The sequence below is a fragment of the Equus caballus genome, chromosome 7, assembly GCF_041296265.1.
Source record: "Equus caballus isolate H_3958 breed thoroughbred chromosome 7, TB-T2T, whole genome shotgun sequence".
NCBI classification, from domain to species: Eukaryota; Metazoa; Chordata; class Mammalia; order Perissodactyla; family Equidae; genus Equus; species Equus caballus.
Window position 1 is genome coordinate 92185167 of NC_091690.1, and position 21126 is coordinate 92206292.

At 42.2% G+C, this 21126-nt stretch overlaps 1 protein-coding gene across 2 annotated transcripts in view; it reads left to right on the forward strand.

Annotated features, from left to right (window-relative positions):
• The first annotated feature begins 2612 nt into the window (after positions 1–2612).
• SLC17A6 (solute carrier family 17 member 6) overlaps positions 2613–21126 on the forward strand; it is a 31738-nt gene continuing 13224 nt past the window's right edge. Inside the window, exons 1-6 of one of the 2 annotated variants that reach the window (XM_001504988.6) lie at positions 2613–3473; positions 6105–6357; positions 7814–7932; positions 18883–18997; positions 20095–20182; positions 20716–20802. In XM_001504988.6, the coding sequence (XP_001505038.3) occupies positions 3388–3473; positions 6105–6357; positions 7814–7932; positions 18883–18997; positions 20095–20182; positions 20716–20802 (748 nt within the window). In that variant the 5' untranslated portion in view covers positions 2613–3387. Of the gene's footprint in view, positions 3474–5418; positions 5852–6104; positions 6358–7813; positions 7933–18882; positions 18998–20094; positions 20183–20715; positions 20803–21126 lie in introns of those variants that run through there. The other variant, XM_070273440.1, reaches the window with a different exon arrangement.

Below are 21126 nucleotides of genomic sequence, written 5' to 3' on the forward strand. Positions count from 1 at the left end.
AATTGAGATCATGTAAATGAAAGTCATTCATAAATTGTAATACACTACATACGTTAAGTATATTCGATGAAACTTTCTCCTTTTATTTTTGAGTGCTTGGGAAGAGGGGACAATTTTTCTCCAATAGGAAGAGTTGTCTAATAATTCAACTTAAGGCACTGCTAAAATTGGGTGGAAGATGTTGGGGGTGAGGGAGGGTGTCCAGAAAAAGTGATTTTCAATATCACTAAATTAATACCATATATATAACTGCTAACATTTCCTTGCATAAAGAATAATCTAGTGAAGTAGGTTACAAAAGTCTATGTTTGGAGTTCGGATTTTGGGACCACACCTGAAGAAAATTGGTTGGATTAGTAAATAGTGTCTGAATATGTATCTCTCGTATTCGGCGTAGCTATTAATTTAAGAACAGCCTAAATGGCATTCTTTGGTCTCAGGCAGCGTAGTAAAAATTCTTGTAATTTTCCACATACAGCATTTTTCCCTTGTTTATGACTTTGCTCAAGATGTCCCCTCTAGCTGGGATACTCTCCAAGTAGCATCATCCCTCCCCACCAATTGCACTGGGCTGCCATCATCTTCATAGGGCTAAGCTCCTCTTAAAATATTAAGACAGACAAGGAAACCTCACCTCCTGGAAGTTTTTCTGTCCACTTTCACTCCCAGGCTGGGTTGTTTAACTTGTCCAATCTCACCCATAATTATTTGTAATTGTATTTATGTGTCTATTTCCCATGTAGCTTGTGAGATCTTTTAGGGGACATTCCCAGAACCTAGTGCAATTCTTGGTGCTAAAAGAATATTTTTAGAATGAATAAATCAATATTAGAAGTAATTCTGATTCAAGTACTCACCTTGTTATCAAGAGAGTGGAAGAGAGAGTCAGATGACATTTATTTCAATAAAGGTGAATGTAAGCACTTTACTCTGGAAAGAACGCTGTCATGTTGGATTTGTGTTGCTTTGTGCCCCTTCAGATGTATACAGTGCAGACTTAGCAATCAGGTTACTGGTGGGTTAGATCTCTAGTCCTCTGGAGGCAGACTTAAGCAGGAGTGCTTAGGAGAATCATTTTTATGTCATCATCCTGGCTTCACAGATATTTATTCAACTTTTATTTTTGCATAAGTTTTTAGAATTTCAAAATCATGGGTATCCTTAAATGAATTAAATTTAATGAATTTGGCCCCCAAAGAGTTGAAAAACATACATATTTTGAAAAGCACCTAGATGAGTCAAGTCCTGAGCAGCTTGAATCTTTTGTTTGAAAGGAGGTAGTTTAATGTGTTTTTATATCCTCATACTGATCACCTTTGGGGATAGAAAATATTCTGAGGCATTCCAGAGTTTTAGAAAAATCTGGTTCAGTTTTTTATAGGAGATGTATATTTTAATACGTATTTATCAAAATACTAGAAAGATGCCTCTAGTGTCCTTTTCTTTATCATAATTAATAATGAAATATGACTATCAAATTTAATAATGGCAGATCATTTTAGCTACTTTTGATAATTTTTTCACCTATCCGTTCAGTGTATACATATCCATTATATTATTTGCCCTATTCAGGAAGCATTCTTACATGAATCTGTATTTAGAGCCATACTTCTGAGATTTGGTCCCAGAATCCCAAAGAAAAATTTACTCCCCCTGTTGGCTTAAGTGAAATCCAAGGACTTCGACCTTGAGAATGTGGTTCAAGGACAATCTGTTTTGTAATCATTTGCCTGAATTACATCTAAAAGGTTTGTGATTCATGTCAAATGCATTAATAATTAAACTAAGCTAGCATAGTTTTCTTGCTTTGATTAATGAAATAGATTCATTGATGGGATATCTATAGGTGAAAACAGGAGTCTTACATGAATATCTGCTTTAGAAGATAGTACAAAGGAAAAAAAATCACATTTTAAAGGAATATAAGTAATTTAAAATCAATCTTGAAAATATTGTCAGTGATAATTTGCTGACAAGCACAAGGTATAGCCACAAATTTCATCAGTATATTGATATTTCAGTAGTGTGCTGTAAATTAGTTACGTGAAGAATCACAAAATTCCAAGGAATTTATATTAAATTGCCTGTCTTTTATTTATCCAAGGGCGCTGAGGTTACAGCTATTCTTTTTTCTCTTTCTCTCCTCTCTCCCTCCCTCCCTCCCTCCTTTCTTTCCTTCTTTCTTTCTTCATCAGGGCTTAAAACAAAACACATGAACAATATAATTACGCATTTTGTGTACATATATTTTGTATTCAAGGGGGCCCAGGTGCCCCAGAAGACCACAAACATAAGTGTAATGTGCTGTACCCATCCCTTCCTGTGACCCTCTCAGAGCTGGCATCAGAGTGCTGGACAGAACGTAGGAAACTAGAAGTAACTTGTCAATTTTTAATAAAGTCTTCCTCCCTTGCAGAGCCAAATGCACCATTCTCCCTACAAACTCTGGCGATGATGACATCTTCCCATTTGGTTTCCATAGCATCCGTTCCTGAAGATCCCCAGAATGGTCCTTGGTCAGGGCGATCCGCCCAGCTCCCCTAGAAAGTTGGAACCCTGGCCAGCCCAAAGAAGCTTCCCCTTTTGCTGAAACTTACTCTGTCCGTGGTGCTGAACCATTCTGCCGAGACGCGCCCAGATGGGCGCTGTCAGCCGTGCTGAAAAAAAATCTTTCCTGACGCTGCCCAAATCGGAGCAGTGTATCTGCTGTTTACTCACGTCCTCAAAGAGCAGCAAGCTTTCTCCATCTTAATTCGACTCTACCGCAGAGCAGAGTTGCGCCGGCGTGATGGGAGGGGATCACAGGCAAGGAGGAAAAACTAACAGCAGCATTGCTCACCTGAGACCTAAGATACTCCCGTGAGTTTTGGAAGCCGCTCTGCTCCTTACAGCAAAGACACCATTTTCAAAAGTACTATTCTTTTGACTTTGCCCTTACACAAGGGTTCTGTGATATTTCTGCCATCCGTTTAAAAGCCAGAAGATTTGACAGCAATAAGGCTTTCAAAACCGAGAATTTACATTGTTTTTCCGTGGACTGACTTCCAGGACAAGGACTTATCTGCACCCGCCCAAATACCATGGCACTGCGTGCGCCCTTCGCCGCCGGATCCTCCCCTTCCAATGAGACTTTCTGATTGTGTCTACCAACTCTCCTATTAGGAACCCCGTGGGTTGCATGCAGCTATTCTGTTGTATTCTCGTTCTTACTCTCCCTCCCCTCTCTCACTCACTCTCGGGCTGGAGGCACACCAATACCATTCTGCTGAGAAGGAATAGCCCACAACTACCTTAAGAGATTAAGGCAATATGCGCAACCTTCGCCTTTCACCTTTCATAGCTATCACTATTTAAATCTGGCAAGAGCCGACACCAGTCTTTGCAAGAATGGAGTCGGTAAAACAAAGGATTTTGACCCCAGGAAAAGAGGGGCTAAAGAATTTTGCCGGAAAGTCCCTTGGCCAGATCTACAGGTAAGAGAAAGCAAACCCATGTTTGCCTGGGGCTCAGCATGAAAAAATCTGCAGGGCTATTTCCGTGAATCCTGGTTGCTTAGAGAGATTGTAATACGATCAGAAAGTCTTTTTTTGTTGCTCATTGCTGGAGTGGGGCTGCTCTGGAAACCTGCTTATTAATTCAGGAATGTTGAACTAAATGAACCTGTCCTCTTTGTGTATGTATGTGTGTGTGATTTTGGTTTTGGTACCTGCAGATTCTCATCCTTTCCTTCCAGGATTTATCTCCCTTTACAATTGAGAAATGACGAGCACCTGTTCAAAGAATCTTTCTTTTGGTGCTTATAGTGACACCAAGTTAAATTCCTTTGATGCAGACAAATTAAAATATACAACCCTCTAAAAAAATTAACCAAGAAATTTCAAAGAATAATGGCAAAAAGAAATTTAGATCCCAGCTTCAAAATCACTCGAGTAGAGAACCCCCCAGTGGACTCTTCCTCTGCACTGAAGGAAGAAGAATCAAAATATATAAATAATTGATGCTGAAGCAATTCCTTTCTGAACCCAATACCATGTATATGCATTTTGAGTTATTTGACCCATCCTAGAAGTCTGTTTCTTGCATGGGAAATGTCACAGTGCTTATAAGAAAAACCATAAATAATAACCAGAAAAATGACTTTGAAAGTACTAGAAATGGTTTAATTGTTTTATCCTCCCTGTAGTAACTGTACTAATTATGCTGTAAGTTTCACAACTTTTAAATTCTTTCAAGAATATTACGTGAATACACTTTTTCTTAGTAACATGAGCAAAATCGAGAAGAGGGGACAGAAACAAAAGGATAAACGAATCCAAGAGAGCGCTCATTTTCACATTTGGGAAATTGAAGCCTGTAGAAATGTATAGGAAATGTAAAGAAAATGACAAATGCACCTCCCAGTTTTCCAGATCTCTTAGATTCTGGGGGGCTTCATGTAGGCAGGATCATGCACCTATGCGGCAGTACATACCGCAAGGGCCCTGCAGTCCGCAGTTGCCCTGGAGAAAGCTGTTCTTGCCCAGCCCAGCTGCCATCAGGTGGGGAGTTCAGGTGCCCAGTTCAACTTTGCATATATGAGCCTATGAAGCCAATAGTCAAAAGATCACAGTAGCTGAAATTTTCTATCCCAGAATAAATAAATTGCCATGTTTTCTAACATTGGAACTGGCTTTTAGGACTAAGCATTAACATAGCCCCAAACATCCTTATGACCTATTCTCCAGGTGATATTTTGCAGAATTTGGAAGTCTGATTTTTTTTTTTTCTGGTAGCTGCAAACTGCTTGACAGCCATCTCCCAAACTGTGTATTCTTGGAATAGATCTTAAAATTTCATTTGCTTTACCATGTGAATGAAAACAACTGTGTGGGGATATATAATTTTAAAAGGCACACATAATAATAAATTATAGGGTGGACTGGAAAAGATCTGCAAATTGTAAACGGAGAGGTTCTTTGTTTGAATATCGAAAGTCTCCATCTCAAGGGCCCACGGTGACGTTCCGGCTCACCTTCCTCTTTAACAGAAATTCCAAGGCTCTATTGTGAACTAGAACTACACTACCAGCTTTAAGTAAAACCATTCCGCCTCTCCTCTTTCCCCTCCTCCCTTCCACCTTCCGCCAAGGACAAAAACCTAAAAGGAATTGAATCAGACGGGTGAAATACTATGCAAATTTAAAAGCAAAACCAAAGCCAAATGTGAGATCTTCTACCCCGGTGGGGAACATCTTGCCAGAGTTGATTTGGGGGCGCGTTTGTCTATCTGGGAGTACCATTTTACGTCTTTGGAAACGGGCCCATGACATCTTTCGGTGTTGGTAACCGAGATAGTAATGACGCAAGATTGTGAATAATTAATTATTCATGTTCTGGCGGTAGAAAGCTTAGGTGTCGGCCATATGTTGCGGAGGCCTTTGTTTCAAACTCGAGTAACAAGGGGACAGAAAGTAAGATGTGTAACTGGGGAGTAAACGTTGCACTGGCACCTGGGCTGGAGGAGGGCAGGTGGAGCGTGTGACACCCTTAGAGGGCGTTCGCAGACCCTCTCCGCGCGGGCTCTGGACTGGGGCGGCCTTGGTCTCCCGGGCCCGCGCTCCGCTGCGGGGCGCGATCGCCGCGTCCTCTACCCGGGAAGGAAGGAAGAAGGGGCCGCGCGGGGCAGGGCTGAGGCTGGGCCCGCCCGCAGCAGAGGGCCCGCGGGAGGCTGGGCGGCTGGATGAAACCGCCTGTCGCTGGGGTAAACCCCTGCAGGTGGGAGGCGTCTACACAGGTGCTGAGAAGGCCCGCCCGCATAGCCCCTTCCCTCGCACGCCGCAGTCCTGCAGGAAAGTGAGGCCCAAGCCGTGCAGGTGAACCCGGGCGCTGTGGGAGTATCCTGAGGGATTGGGGACTGCCCTCCTTAGGCCAGAAGGTATTAAATTTGAAGAGAGGCCGCCGCGGGGAGGGACACCTGGGCGAAGGCTGGAGATCCTGGGAGGTCCTGAGCCCAGTGACCCCTAGTACCCTCCCCCCAGCCCTGGCGTGTCCGGGTAATTGGGAGTGGGCCGGCGTCGGAGGTGCCTAACCCGCGGCGTCCTTGCCTCCCCCTGCTCTGCTGCGCAGGGTGCTGGAAAAGAAGCAAGAGACCGGGGAGACCATCGAGTTGACGGAGGATGGGAAGCCCCTGGAGGTGCCCGAGAAGAAGGCGCCCATGTGCGACTGCACGTGCTTCGGCCTGCCGCGTCGCTACATCATCGCCATCATGAGCGGCCTGGGCTTCTGCATCTCCTTCGGCATCCGCTGCAACCTGGGCGTGGCCATCGTGGACATGGTCAACAACAGCACCATCCACCGCGGGGGCAAGGTCATCAAGGAGGTGGGCACCTGCTCACTGGCCTTGTGGTTTCCACAAAGCCAAATCACCTGTTTGAGCCCATTTCTGGGGAATGAGGAAGGCCTGGATGCTCCCTCGGCCCCCTCCCGCACTGCCCTTGTAGAACGCACCGCGGTCGTGGTACCGCCTCCCTGTTCGCTCCTGAAGCAAGTCGCTTCTGCTCTCTGGGCCTTCCTTTCTCATCTGCAAAGTGGAAAATAGCGTCTAGCTCACTAGGTTTTTGTGAAGTGTGACTTCATAAAAGAAGTTGGTGCCTAATAATGTCCGCTAAATCTAAATGGGAACATTTTTCTTTTGCTCGGAGGAATAGGACAGCATATCGGTTATAATGCCCTCCCCCTGGCTTCCTCCAATTCCCGCCAAATATTCTTAATCAAAATGAAACAAATCAAAAAACAAATCAAATCAACTGTGCGCATATCAGCAGTTTCCGCCCACGGGCCTCTAGATGCAGACCACCTAACGAGCCGTGAGAGGACCCACAGGCAGAGCAGGTGTCTGGGGACACAGGGAGTCCAGGCCCCGCGGTCTTATGGCGCGTGTGTTGGGGAGACGCCCGGGGAATGAGGGTCAACGTCAAGGTCACAGAAACCCGTGGGTCTTGACTTCCTGTTCAGGGAGATGAGATACGGTAAGCCAGGCAGAGCAAGGGTTGGGAGGAGAAATCAGGGAGAGGACTGTGGATGCGAAGCGGTGAGAGCCGCTGGGCCCTGGAGATTCCCGGAGGCCCTGCAAAGTGCAGGCTTCAAAATTTTACTGAAAGAGGGGAGAAGGATCGCCAGTTCCCCGGCAGATTCGCTCTCTTTCCCTTCCGCGATGCAGATACGTCGCCCCAGTTTACTTTGAGGTTCACCTTGTGGGGCCGCCCAGCCTGGCAAGGGCGGAGTTAGGCCTCGACCTTCAGACACACCCCCTCGCCGGCTCTCTGAACCACCCCTGGGCAACCCCTCCCTCTCCCCCGACTCCCCAGGCCACTCCAAATCTTCTGGCCCACGCCCATTGCCATTCTGCTGGGACCGCCCTTCCCCCTCAGCTCCTCCGACCTCCGCACCCTCACCCCGGCGTCGGCTCAACGGGGCCCGGCCAGGCGGCTAACGGAATCTCTTCCTGGAGGGTCCAGATTTCCCAAACTCAGGCCCTGCTGATGCCGCATTCATCGAGGTGGTCCCACCTGCCTGACAGTATCGGGGAGCAAAGCCAGGGCTCCCAGATTCGCTATTAATCACAATACATTTCAAACGAGCACCGTTTTTCAATTTTCGATAAGAAGGTATAGATTCAATTTTGTTAGGAAACGAAAGTTAAGCCGCTCCCCGCTGGAATGCAGGGAAGACCCGGGGGTTGAAGGCTCTTTGGTCCGAGAATGACTGAACGTGCATCTTCAGCCCAAGCACTGACTCTGCTCTCTCCCTCCACCCGTTTTCTTCCTCCTCCATAGAAAGCCAAATTCAACTGGGACCCGGAAACCGTGGGGATGATCCACGGGTCCTTCTTTTGGGGCTACATCATCACCCAGATTCCGGGCGGCTACATCGCGTCTCGGCTGGCCGCCAACAGGTAAGGCGCCGGGCGGCGGGGGCTCGGGCCGTGGGCTTGTGCCCTCGGAAGGGGCAGCAGGGCTGGGGCAGGGCGGGAACCCCTGGGCGGAGTCTCCTAGGGTTTGGGCTCTGGTGACGAGTGCACGCTCTCTCGCCCTCTCTGCGCGGCTGAGCCGGCGTTTCGTGCAGTGGTCGACGTGCCTTACAGCCTGGTGAGAGCGGAGGCCGGGGAGGGCCAGGGCGCTGGGTGCCCCGAGGGCTGGGGGTCGCGTGCTGCTCCCTCGCCCGCGCGTCCCGCGGGGCTCCGGCTTTCTGCCACGCAGACCTCCCGGCAGGGCGCGTCGAAAGCCCGGCGGGGAGCCCGCCCAGATGGTGCTCTGGGTCTGTAGGATTTGTTTCTATGGAGGCGGGCGGGATTTCAGGCGCCTGGGGTGCGATTCCACCTGTTAATGAGCTCCGCTGAGCAGGGGCGGGGGTGGGAGGGCGCTCAGCTGCGTCCAGCGGCCTCCGGCCCTGCTGCGGTGGCTGTAGCCGAGGTCCTAGCGCCAGCCTGCAGGAGCGCCCCAGCGCCCCCTGCAGCGACGACCCTAAGTGTGGGCATGAGGACTGACGGGGTGGGGGTGTCAAGGAGCACACCCTCGCACCGCGATGAGAGGCAGCTTCGTTGTGTGTACTATGATAAATGAAAGTAAATGCTCCTTAAGTCTTTGTTATGCTGAGAAAGCACGCGTCTTGCAGGTATTGCTGCATAGAGACCCTAAATAAGGACTTCGGGCTTCCTTCAGACCTTGTACCTAGGACTTCACCCCTTTCCCTCCCTCCAAAAGTCAAATTTTGCGGGAAGAGATCTAAAACTGGCAGCTCTCTAGTCTTGATCTCCTCTCCTCTTCTATAAACTGGTCCCTCCTCATCTCTGGGTGAACACTCTCCCAGCCCCCTTTCCCGGGCTTCTGTCAGAACAATCCCATTCCCCAGAGGTGTCTCGGGCCCAAGGTTTCTCAGTCGTCTCGGAGACCTAGGGAGGAATTCTTGGAAATAGATTTTAGGCTTAAGGATCTTAGGGCGAGGATTTTTTGGACAGTCCTTCAAAATGTCAACAGGAGAGCAAAACAGATTAGGAGTAGCACCTTTTGAACGTCATCTTTACTAGGCCTAACAGCACCATGGTTAGCGCACAGACCCAACAGGGGACAAAATATTCTTTTAAAAAAGGAATCAGTTTAAAACGAAAATCATTAACTGTGTAGAGAACCCAATTTTACGGATGGGATAGATCAAGGAAAAAATTATTAGGCAGAAAAATGTAAAGGAAATATTCCCTTAAATATTACTGGTAATGAACATGTTACAGTTTTGACTTTTATATCCCTAATGCATAGTGTCTTGAACCTTTTTTTTCCTGAAAAGTATTTTCTAAAACAAAGTAAACTTCCCAGAAAGAAACTCCAAATATACATATATAAAATATTTTTACTTCAGGGGGAAAACATCCAATAATTCACCAAAACCCCAAAATGATACAGGAAACTCAATATAGTATGAAATGGAAATATAATGGCTGTGCCTTTAAGTTTTCTTTGGAGTCAAAACCTTCAGCTTGCCAAATGTTAAAATGCTAACATTTTCCTGCCAGCAAAAAACACCAGGGATGCCTGGCTTTCCCTCTCTGTAACACTGGGAGGGCAGGAACAGGTTTTCCTGGTTGGAAAAAAAAAAAAAAAAAAAAAAGCAAGCTCATTGCTATCATTTGTGTCATGTTTATTAAAGAAAAGACTGATACTGACTCAGGGTCTAATTTATTTGATAGATTTTCTTCAAAGAAAATATTTCTGAATTTTAAAATTCTTATTTGGGTCTGAATTCACCTTACCTTTAGAAGGGTATTCAAGGGAGAGAGACAATATTTTCACATACAATGTTTTGTGTTCTACAAGATGGAGAAAGTTAAATCAAAATTTATTGTAAAAAATATGAACAGATAGAAGACTATAGACTAACTCTTATCACATCTTAGGATTTTGACATATTCACTTCATTTTTTAAAATGTGATGAGCCATTACAAATACAATTGAAGGCACTTGTGAAAACAGGTTTTAAAAGTTTATAGCATTCCCTTTTCTGAATATATAAAAGTATTGCATACTAAATAAGAAAAATATATAAAAAGAAAGGACAATAAAAATTATAAGTAATGTATTTACCCAGAGACATCTATTATTAACATGTTGGGAGATGTCCAGTTAGTCCTACACGTGCTACATAGACTTTTATCTCAGACGGCTTTTTTAACACAACTTCTCAGTGATATTTAGAATTGATTTGAAAGATATGTATTTCCTATTATGATCTGTTTTTAAAAAGCAGTGAAAGCAACACAGCAAGATCAGTTTTCCACCTATAAGTATTGGATGGCCATTCAAATAAGCTTCTCCCCATAGATCATTTAATCATAGAACAAGATCTCCCTTGGGTGGGTACTGGGGACAGATTGCTCTCCCTCTAGATGTAAAAGCAGCTCACTTTGGAAAGTGTTTGACATCACTGTTCCTGGTGGAACTGGAGTAGAGGCGTGTGGAGACAACATCTCAAGAGAGAAGGGCTCCTGGTTACACCTCCTGGCAAATTTCTCAATGAAAAACAAACAGTAAAAACTTGGCTTCTCCACTTTATGGATTAAGCAAACATAGCCCCACTCTTGGTCAGAATACAGAATCTTGGTTCTTTTTCTGGTGAAAGTCTAAGTATTCATGCTTTCCTGCTCATGGAGGGGAGGAGTGAGGAGAGGAAAGTCAGTCTTGAGAAGAGCTCTTTACTTCTTTCCTTTGTCTTTCTTTAAAGGGCTATTGCAATTCATGGGCCAGCTCACCTCCGTGGAGGGCCTTAGGGTGGAATCAAAGGGAGATTCCCCACAAAATCTGTGATGTTTTAAAATGAGAACATATTTAATAAGGTATAATAAGGTGATAAAAAGGTGTTGGGGCAAATGAATTTTGTCTTTAAACAATATAGGATATGGGGCTTACAGTAATCCAGATATTTACAAATCTGAACTTGCCAAGGACTATTTTTACCTCTCATTCAGAGAGTGATGAGGAGCCTGGGCAAGTATTTAATGGAGAAACAACAGAATTTTTGCAAAGGCCATAACCAAAGAAGGTCAGATTTACCAAAGGAAATTTGGGCAACATTGCGTTAATGGATGGCATAGTGCTCACAAAGACTATTCCTGCCTCTGTCTAGGTGGCAATTTTATTTAAACCCTACTTAAACATTTTCTCGATCTTGCTACCGTCCTCCTGATTTGCCAATTCTGCTTTAATTTTTTACATGGCATGTTTTGCTACTTGTCATACCAATATTTTAGTTGTTTACTTGTTTGTTGAATGTCTGCCTTTCTCCAGTAAGATGCATGCTCCTGGACTGCAGACAGTTTCTGTCCACGTTGCTATCACGCTGTGTCCCTAGCATTTCAAATAGTGCCTGGCCCAGGGTAGATACTCATTGGATAAATAATACAAACATCACAACAAAGTGTTTTGGGCTTTTAACAAAAGGCAGGATGGCAAAGTGGTTGAGATAGAGGATGTCCAGCTAAGCTGTGTGGGTTCAGATTCCTGAATGTGCCTCTTAATAACTGAATGACGTAAACATTATTTAACCTCTCTGAGCCCCAGTTTATATTTCTGTGACAGGGCGCTAATCCAAGTGCCTGTCTGATACAGCTATCATGACAGCTAAGTAAGAAAGTGTGTGTAAAGTTCTTAGACGTGCCTGGCACTCAATAACTGTTGGCTGTTGTCATTTCTCATTAATAAAATCTTAAATTCAGAAAAAAATTGAAAGAAAAAAACTCTTATGAACATTCAGCATTACTTGTGTTTAAATTTGCCTTAAGTATTAGTAATGCAAAAGGACGATTTTTTCCATTGTGATAAAAGCCTACCTCTTTTCACATGTCAAATTTTTCCTTTAAAGTTATTTTCCCATACACATTATTCACAATTAAAATTGTTGTCACTGATATTGCCATAAGTCTCATTTGAAAGCTTTTAAAGAGCTAGCTTAAAAAATATTTTTACCAAGAGTATAGAGAGTGCTAGTAATTTGGTGCATGCAATCTTTGAATTCTAGCCAAATATTTTAAATACACTTAGAGAAATCCATTTAAGCTTGAGGTTAGATTTCTCTGCTGGAAGTTACAATTTATATCCCCAGTCCCTACCCTTTATTTAGAGAGGGTTCAGTTCCTAGGGCACCATTTTGTCTTTTTAGGTATTTCTTGGATTTCTAACTTGACTTTTGCTAAAGAAAAGTAGTTCTTTATTTGAATAAGAGACTGAGGGTCCCATGTTTCTGAAGCATAGAATAAACTCTGGTAACAGAAAGAACCTGTGTTAGAGCTGCACAGGGCTCCTCCAATCCAGTCCTCTCATTTCACAGACCAGGAAAGGAAACAGAGAATCACGGAGGCGGTGACTTACCCAAGGTCACTAAGAGACTGTGACTAAAATCAGGAGTGCAGTAATACATGACCACAGGTTATCGCTACATTGAAATTTAACATCTCTGCCTGGCGTTATGTGCTTCATCCCAAATTCACTTTCAGCAGTGGCTGAGCCATCTGCTCTCTGAATGAGCACCTACAATCTATCATGTCCCAAATCCGGGACAGAAATCCACGAATTAGAGAGAGAAGCCTTTAGCAGGCCCAAGGGATCCTTAGATTTTTGTGGCAGGAGAAGCACTGTATTTCTGTGTGTGTACAGGCTCCCAAAATATTCGGCCACAACATGAGTGGTTCTGTTCTCTGCTCTGCAGAAGGCAAAACCCAAACGTGGTGATGTCTTAAACAAAGAGTCTGATTTTCTGTAGAAGAAAACATAGTATTTAGAACTTTTTCTCCCTGCCTGGCCCCTTTGGCAGTTTGGGCTCCTGGAAGATGGCAGGGGTTTGAGCACGACTGGGAGCGATTTAGGTCTTTTGTCTGCAAAGAAGAAGGGTGCATCCTTGGGATTTTGATTAAAAAGTTCAATTCATCCCACTGATATGATAAAAGAGAGAGTAATTTATACTTAAAAATGAACAAATTCAAATGCATGGATTTTAAAGTTGTTTACTAATGTCCATTTGCATTTATAAAAGTGAAATTTGATGTACTTTAGGTAAATATTCTGGCTTGCCTGATTATGAAAAATCCTCTTGTGAGAATGATTTTCAGAAAGAGAGGTACGAAGAGATTTAAAACACGACATCTTCATATTTTAAGCACAGGAATAAATGATTTTGCCATTGCTGTTCTGTTTTTTTCCTTCCCAGAAATAAAACAATGAGGATTTGCTTTATTTATTGGAATAAGCACTGGAAGTGAGTTCTTAGGTTTCACCACCAAACACACACGTGCACCAACATACTCTATCATCTATCTATCTATCTGTCTACTATCTATCTGTCTTTCCATCTATCTATCTATCTGTCTATCTATATTTTTTTTCCTCTCTGCTTACCTATCCATTGCAACAGCCATTGCAATCAGGGATTCCCTAACCCTTCCAGTGAGAAACATTTGCAGATTCCTTTTGTGTGAGAAAATAATTCAGGCTATGAACATAAAGCCTGCTGCAAGGGACCACCATCCTGCTATGGTGGAAAAAACAGTTTATAGCATCCAGTCTTTTAAGGCCAGAGGTGACTGTCTCTATCTCATTCCCCCAGCTACCTATCAAACATCTAGCCACCTTCCAATTGTGGCTCTTATAGGGTAGGTATCTAGGGCAATGCAGAAGAGGCCTTCCTTTTTCTGACAAAAGAAAATACCCTTTCTGCAAGATGAATAGAGGGATTGAGAGCGGGAGGGGTCCCCAAGGGCTTGCACGTGGTTTGCTGACACCAGCTTCTCTCTCATTCCCCCTCCTCTCCTCTCACCCCTTTATAGCTCTGGCTTCCCCTGCGGCTGCTGCCGTGTCCTATGTGTGTGTGGGGGGGGGGGGGGGGGAGGCAGGGGGGGAGCCCCTGGAGGGGAGGGACATGATTTTGAGGGAGGAGAGAGTCAGGTGGGCAGCTGGTAGAATGATTCTCCCGCTGCCATATGCCACTGTTGGGGCTGCCTCATTTCTCTGTCATGAGTGATGAAGTCATTTTTACAACTTAATAATGTACCAAGGGACCCACAGGGCTGGCTTGTGCTTGTGTATTCCTTTTTTAATATGGAAGAGGGGGCATCAGATGTGACAAAGGGAGGTGCCTGAGCCCAGATTTGATTAGATTAAATAGATTAACCAGCCTGAACCAGTCTATTCCTACACACCCTCCAGGAGGGGATTAGCACCCTAGTTCCCTGTTAGGTGACAAGCCATTGCCCAAATGGAAACTGATTGACTGATTCAGGGAAAATGGATATCATCTGTAGAAGTGACAGGTCACCAGTGTTTGTCACCTCTTCTGGGCAAGACCTTGTCGGGTGGGCTTGACACGTGAGGGTGTTTGTGGCTGTGGGTCATAGAAGACGAGTATGACTGGGAATCTCAGAGCTCACTCGCTCCGGCCCACACTGGATGCTAATCTTGAGGCAGGGGTGAGGCAGGTTTGCAGCAATTACATTTGCTTTCCCAGATATTTCTGTACTGGGGGGATACTGTATGCCTCTCAATTTTGACAATCTGTTTAGTAATATTGAGCCTCCTAACACATGCATACACACAAACACACATACACACCAGTGCTCTTAAAGTGATTCTCTGTAGGGGAATATAATCATTTCACACTAGAAGACAAAGGAGGGAAAAAAATGTGTGTGTGAGTGTGTGTGTGTGTGTGTGTAACAAGCAGTGGAAAAACAAGTAGAAATTAAGTTTTAACTTGAAAATAAGCAGATTGAATTCATTTTAGTATGTCATTTGCTGCAGAGGAAATCATGAGGAAAACAACAATTTTAAGTAGCTTTCAAGTGGTTTATCATTTTGGAAAACAATCTTAATAAGCAAATGGCCCTTATTTTATTTCATGGAGATTATAATGATGTTCTTCGAGAAATCGAGAGCACCCATCAGTTTCTAGTTCTGTTGTTAAGGCATAGAAAAGCCAAGAGTTTCACATTTAGTTTGCAGATACTTTGCTTTTTTTTCTCAGCCCAGTTACTGATGGCCCATCTCTGACTTATATTGAGACCAGGAGTGGGTTTTTAAGGTAGCAATTTAGTTGCCAACTATGAAAAGAAGGACTTTAAGCAAAATGAAATGTCATTCTAGTTGAGCTTCAACTTACTGTTTGGAACTTCAAGTTCAGCAATATTTACCTAATTGATAACTGTACAGTCTGATGATTTGTTCAGCAAAAGCGATATGTTAGCTTGTTGCTGAAAGAATTTGTGTAACTTGCTAGAATTTTCATTAATGATTTATTTTTATATATAGTACTAACATTAATATAAATACGCTGATAGAACTATACTGCCTGATGTTATAAAGACCCTAGATTTACAATTCAAAAGTAAAAAAAAATGGACAAATATTTATTCGGGGAAATTTATTTATTTCTAGAAAGTGTTTTTTTATGTGAGTATAGTATTTCTTTATTTTCTCATACATTATTCAACTTTATCAGGAAGAAGCGGTGATCAGACCTTGAGTGAGTTTCTTAACTGAAATGGACTATAAGGCAAAAAACAAAATAAAGCAAAAACCCAGAATATAAATCAGAAGTCAGGTTAATTTTACAAATGTGTACTTGATTAATTGTATTGAATAGAACCTTAAATTTCTATGGGATCATCACCAATTCATTAAAATGTCCTCAGATAAATTATACTATTGTCTGGTATGTTATAAAATTTAACATTTATCTTATGGGGAAACATTGAAAATGCACCTGGAAACATCCACAGTGGAATTTTAAGACAAAAAGATTATGAAAATGAACCAAAAAAACAGCACAAATGTTCTCTTTAGGCCACTGATGTCAGGCAGTAACTCAGTCGCTTGGTTTTCATGATGGAGTACGGGGCAGCCTTCTCCTTCCCTGTAGCTAAAAAGAGTCTAGAAATCTAGCTTTTGGATTAAAACGGGGAAATACAGAAATCCAGCTCAACTGAGTGGAAACACAGAAGAGATGCTCTGACCGTGTGAGGTGGGTGGGGCGGGGGTGGTGACTGTCAGCCGGGTTTTCAATCCATGAGAAGCAGATCATTCAGGGATGAAATTTCCCCCCCCTCCCTAGATAGTACATTTGTGCTGGGGGTGGGGAGAGAGAGGATATGAATCATAAATCATCTTCATAATTGCCTTAGTTCTCCGTTTCAGGAGGCAGATGAAATTAGAATTGAAGAGAATAATAAATATATGTATCACTAAACTTTTTATATAGTACATCACATTTCTTCCTTATAGTGACTTTGTAAGGCAAACACTCTTATGCTTGTTTTACTGATGAGAGAATTGAACACAGATTAGCAATGTTATTTTCCCAAAAATCACCAGCTGCCAAGAGGAAGAGTTGGGCCACTAACCCTGGTATATCTGATTTCAAATAATATGCTTCTTTACTAAGCACATTTCTCCTATCGAGTAGCTTTATTGTGTGCGCTTTTCTAAAAGAATTCACTGTATTACTTGGTGCGGGGCTTGGTCAACAAGAAAGAGCATGACTGTAGAATAATTTACAAGATGTATTTATTTGCATAATTTTGATTTTTAGACAAGTCTTTTGATCAGAGGGTAAACTTGAAAAACCTATTTTGGTGGGTATTGTTTTCAGGGCAGGACTGCTGTGAAACACAAGTATGTGTCAAAGTTGGGACCAGTGCTAGGGATAATAAAACACACAGGACTATTAAATGTTTCTTGGTGTATAATCTATTTCCTTCTGTCTGTTGAGATATCAAAAGTATATTCAATGCTTATGTTAGTTTGTTTGGTTCTTTTTTTTGATGAGGAAGATTGCCCCTGAGCTAACACCAGTGCCAATCTTCCTCTATTTTGCACATGAGACGCTGCCACAGCATGGCTTGATGAGCAGTGTGTAAGTCGGTACCCAGGATCTGAACCTGCAAACCCTAGGCTGGCAAAGTAGAGCATGGAAAGTTAACCACTATGCCACTGGGCCAGCCTTTATTTGTTTGTTTTTGTAACATCAGGCCAAATAGGAATGACGACTGTGGAGCGTAATACAGTATACACAACTACATTAAGTACTGGTAAACAGTGAGATTCTTCAAGAGGACAATATATCACCTCTGAGGCATTACCACCTAATTTTGAGAGTAGAGCTTCAGAGACAGTGGTTTCAGAGGCTGATGAAGACGCCATGATGAACAGAAAGCATAATGGCAGCTGGTTTCAGGAGATTCTATAACGTTGTTTGGAAGACTTAAGGATGAAGCCAGACTGGGCCATGTCTGTCAGCGGCCAGGCTGTGGTGGCACCTCACGGACAAAAAAAAGAAGAAGACTGGCAACAGACGTTAGCTCAAGATGAATCTTCCTCAGCAAAAAGATAAATGAATAAAATAAAATACATTTTAAATCAATTTTTATAACAAGTTTGGATTCTTACTTTATAAAGATAGGTCATGGTATTTTTGCATTTATTTTCTGAAAAATAAATTCATATTTGGCAGAAGTGTAATATCACTGAGTGTGCGGCATTTTAATGGAAGTAATCATTTCTAGAAATAGAAAGCTTCTATTTTGTGCGAAACATTTAGGAAATAAGTTATACTTTGACTCAAACCCAAAGATACCTATTCAGCAACTAGCACAGAGGAAGAATGGAACAGAACGTTCACCTCCTGAGAGACTATTTACCTCAGTGAAGAGAAGCCACTGAGGACAGGCGGATGTTAGGCTGCACCACGTAAACAAAAATATTTGACCTGGTCTATGATTCATAGAAAAAGAGCTGATCCACTTCAGCTCTTCATAAAGTCATTGCTCAGATTTCAGTAGCAAGTTAATAATGTTCAAGGCCTGTTCCAGAAACTCAAGTCTTTAACAGTTTACATTTAATTGTGCCCCTTGGAAGAATTAGAGCGTCTACGAAGCAACCATCTTGACTGAATTCAAAACTCAATGTTCGACTTGAGAAAACTTGCACAGAACACAGCTTAGCTCATTAGAGATAGCGTGTCCCCAAAGTTCTCCGCAAGTACCTTCTAAAGTTACCCAGTTAGGGGCGTATTTCTCTTGCTTAGTAAAAACGTCATGGAATATACATTTTTAAACGATGGCATGGAATTTTTACTTGCAGATGGATAAAGATGTTTGTGCCATATTTTCAGCAATTCTTTCTTGAATTGTTGTGTATGTGTGTGCAGCTAGAGGTGGCCTCAGACAGGAGTTCTCACCCACCCACACATAAAAAAAGAAAGAAAACCTGAGACAGACATATTAAGTAATAGTTATTTCTGTCATAAAAACATGTGCTGTGGGATCTCATCATGAGATTTCTTGGGGCATTTAAAATATGATTCCATTCATAAAATTTGTATGTATATGCTGCTTGTAGGGAAGTTGCAAATGGTTGTAGAATGGGAGGCACAATTCCATTCAGGCATTTATTATTTTTTCAACAACTCTTCAATAAGAATCTCCTATGTGTCAGGCACTGTGCTATGTATCGGGGATGGAACAGTGTATCTGAAAAACCAGCTCTTGCTCATAAGCAGCTTGTGTTGTAGCCTGAGATGTAGACCAAAAACATACACAATGATTCTTTGAATATTTGCAATTTTTCATTATATCTATGAAGAAAATAAATACAAGTACATTTAACCAGGTTTATTGGAGCCTTCTTTTATTTCCTGCGCTTCAAACAATGCATTATTTCAGGATAGTCCAAGTGTTTATTTGCAATGGTTGTCCAATCAAGTCCCGAATGTATCTTATTTTTTTTTTTAGAAAAAATAATGTACCTTAAAATTGCTTGTAATTAGCTAGACCTGAGCAATTTCGATCTATTCACTCCTTTTCTTTTCCAGGGTTTTCGGAGCTGCCATCCTTCTTACCTCCACCCTGAATATGCTAATCCCGTCAGCAGCCAGAGTGCATTATGGGTGTGTCATCTTTGTTCGGATACTGCAGGGACTTGTTGAGGTATGGCACTGCAGGGTGACATCATCCTAAGGTTGGCATGTTAATAAGAACCAGCAGATTATCTTTGTCTTGATCTACAAAAAAATATATTTTATTAGGTTATATCTTGTAGTGTTAAAAAAATTGGAAAAGTTAGGCGATCAGATGTTCTGTCTTTAAATGATGCTAAACTACAACTGTGATTGCTTACTTCTTTTTCTCTAGAATTGAGTGATGTTAAAGAAATGTTTAGTGACTATTTGACTTAAAAAAAAAGAACAGCGCCTCTATTAATGTGTCATGATAAGAATTTTTGAGTCCGTCCTTTGCTGATGCTGACCCTGAATTAATACTTTTTGTAAGTTTTATACAAAGTCCCTGTTGGCCTTGAATCATGATTTGAGTTTTCACTAGAATATTTCATTGAATGTGTTCTTTGGCCATCTGACTCTAATCAGTGACTTTGGCTCCATCAACCTATATCCTTTGAAAGAATATCATTTAAAAACTTAAGTTTGGCCTACCTTCTGCCTCTTCTCTTTCCGTGGAGTACGGTGGGAATAGACAAATCAGATAAAGTATTAAGGTGCTGAAAACAATCTTCTTTCTCTCCAAAAAGAAAGAAAAATGAGAGGATAAAAATAATAGAAAAAAGATAGCTATTTTAAAGGTGTTAAGTTCTAGGCAAGACTTTTAGGAAGTGTGAGCTTCAAGAATTTCAGCTTCGCCTTCCTTTATATGGATTCCTTATATTTGGGAATCACTGAGTTTAACGCCTCACAAAAGGGTCTCCCAAATTTCTCAAACTGTTCCGAATTACAGATGAACTGAGTAATATAGAATCTTTGCTTTTGCATTAATCACAAGAATATTGAAGTAGAAGGGAGACTTGAAGAGTGGGGAGAATTTGAACAGATCACTAAAAAGAGGTCATGTCTTACCTGGTCTGGGCTGAAAGTTCTTAAAACGGGATTTCAGGGAGTCAGCACAGGCCATAGGTAGCAGCTTTCCCTAAACCCTGGTGCCCATCCTAAGGAAACAGCATCAGAGAAGGGAATGTGCTTCTTTCGCAGTGATCCTGGATCCTGAATAGTGATATTTATCTTCCCCCCTCACAGGGCGTCACCTACCCAGCATGTCATGGCATCTGGAGCAAATGGGCGCCACCTCTCGAGAGGAGTAGACTGGCAACCACCTCCTTCTGTGGTGAGCACTGTGCGCAGATGTAGTCTTGGGGGCTAAAAATTCAGGACTAACTTGGATAAGAATCGAAAGTTGGTAAAGCTCACCTGTAAAACCACCTGGGGAGTGTGTATGTCTGTGTGTGTACATGAGGGAAGGTTTTTTACCACCCATGTCAATTTCTTTAATTCTTATTAGTCTCCTTAAATCCTCTATTTCTTCTTGGGTTTTATATTTTTCTAGTTCATTCATTTCATCTAGATTTTCAAATATATTCATGAATGGTTTTTATTATAGTCTTTTCAGTTTACTTTTTATGATAGCCTTTTATTATTTTTAAACCTCTGTTGAGTCTTGGGGAAGTAGGTTATATCCACTTGTGTTGTCCTGTATTCCTGGCTAAGCATTCATACGTGTGTTTGGAAGTATATGGGTGTGAGTACACATGTACCTGAGCATGCAAGTTGCGTTTCTGTGAGCCAACCCAGGGACATGAGATGAAGTCAAGAATTTCTGTCGATGTTACTTACCTTGCTCCCATTCTCCTTCTACTTTAGGTTCCTATGCTGGAGCTGTGATTGCAATGCCGTTGGCTGGCATTCTCGTACAGTACACCGGCTGGTCTTCAGTATTCTATGTCTATGGTATGTTGCATTTCTATACAATAAAGATAAAAGAAGTGTGCATAAGCTAAGACAGTGAGATAGCTCACTGAATATACTTCTGTGTTTACTCATTGAATTTTTTTCTATTCCTTATATCTTCTTATATTCCTTATATTCTATCTCCTTATATTCCTTATATCTTCTCCTTATATTCTGAGAAGATCAGGGAAAATGTTCTATCTCTATGATTTTCCCTGCATTGTAACTTAGGATTTCTAAAAGCAACCACATTACTGATGGGAACTTTGTGATGTGTAACATATATTGTCCTTGATTACGAAGAAGAGGATTAAATTAGCTCTT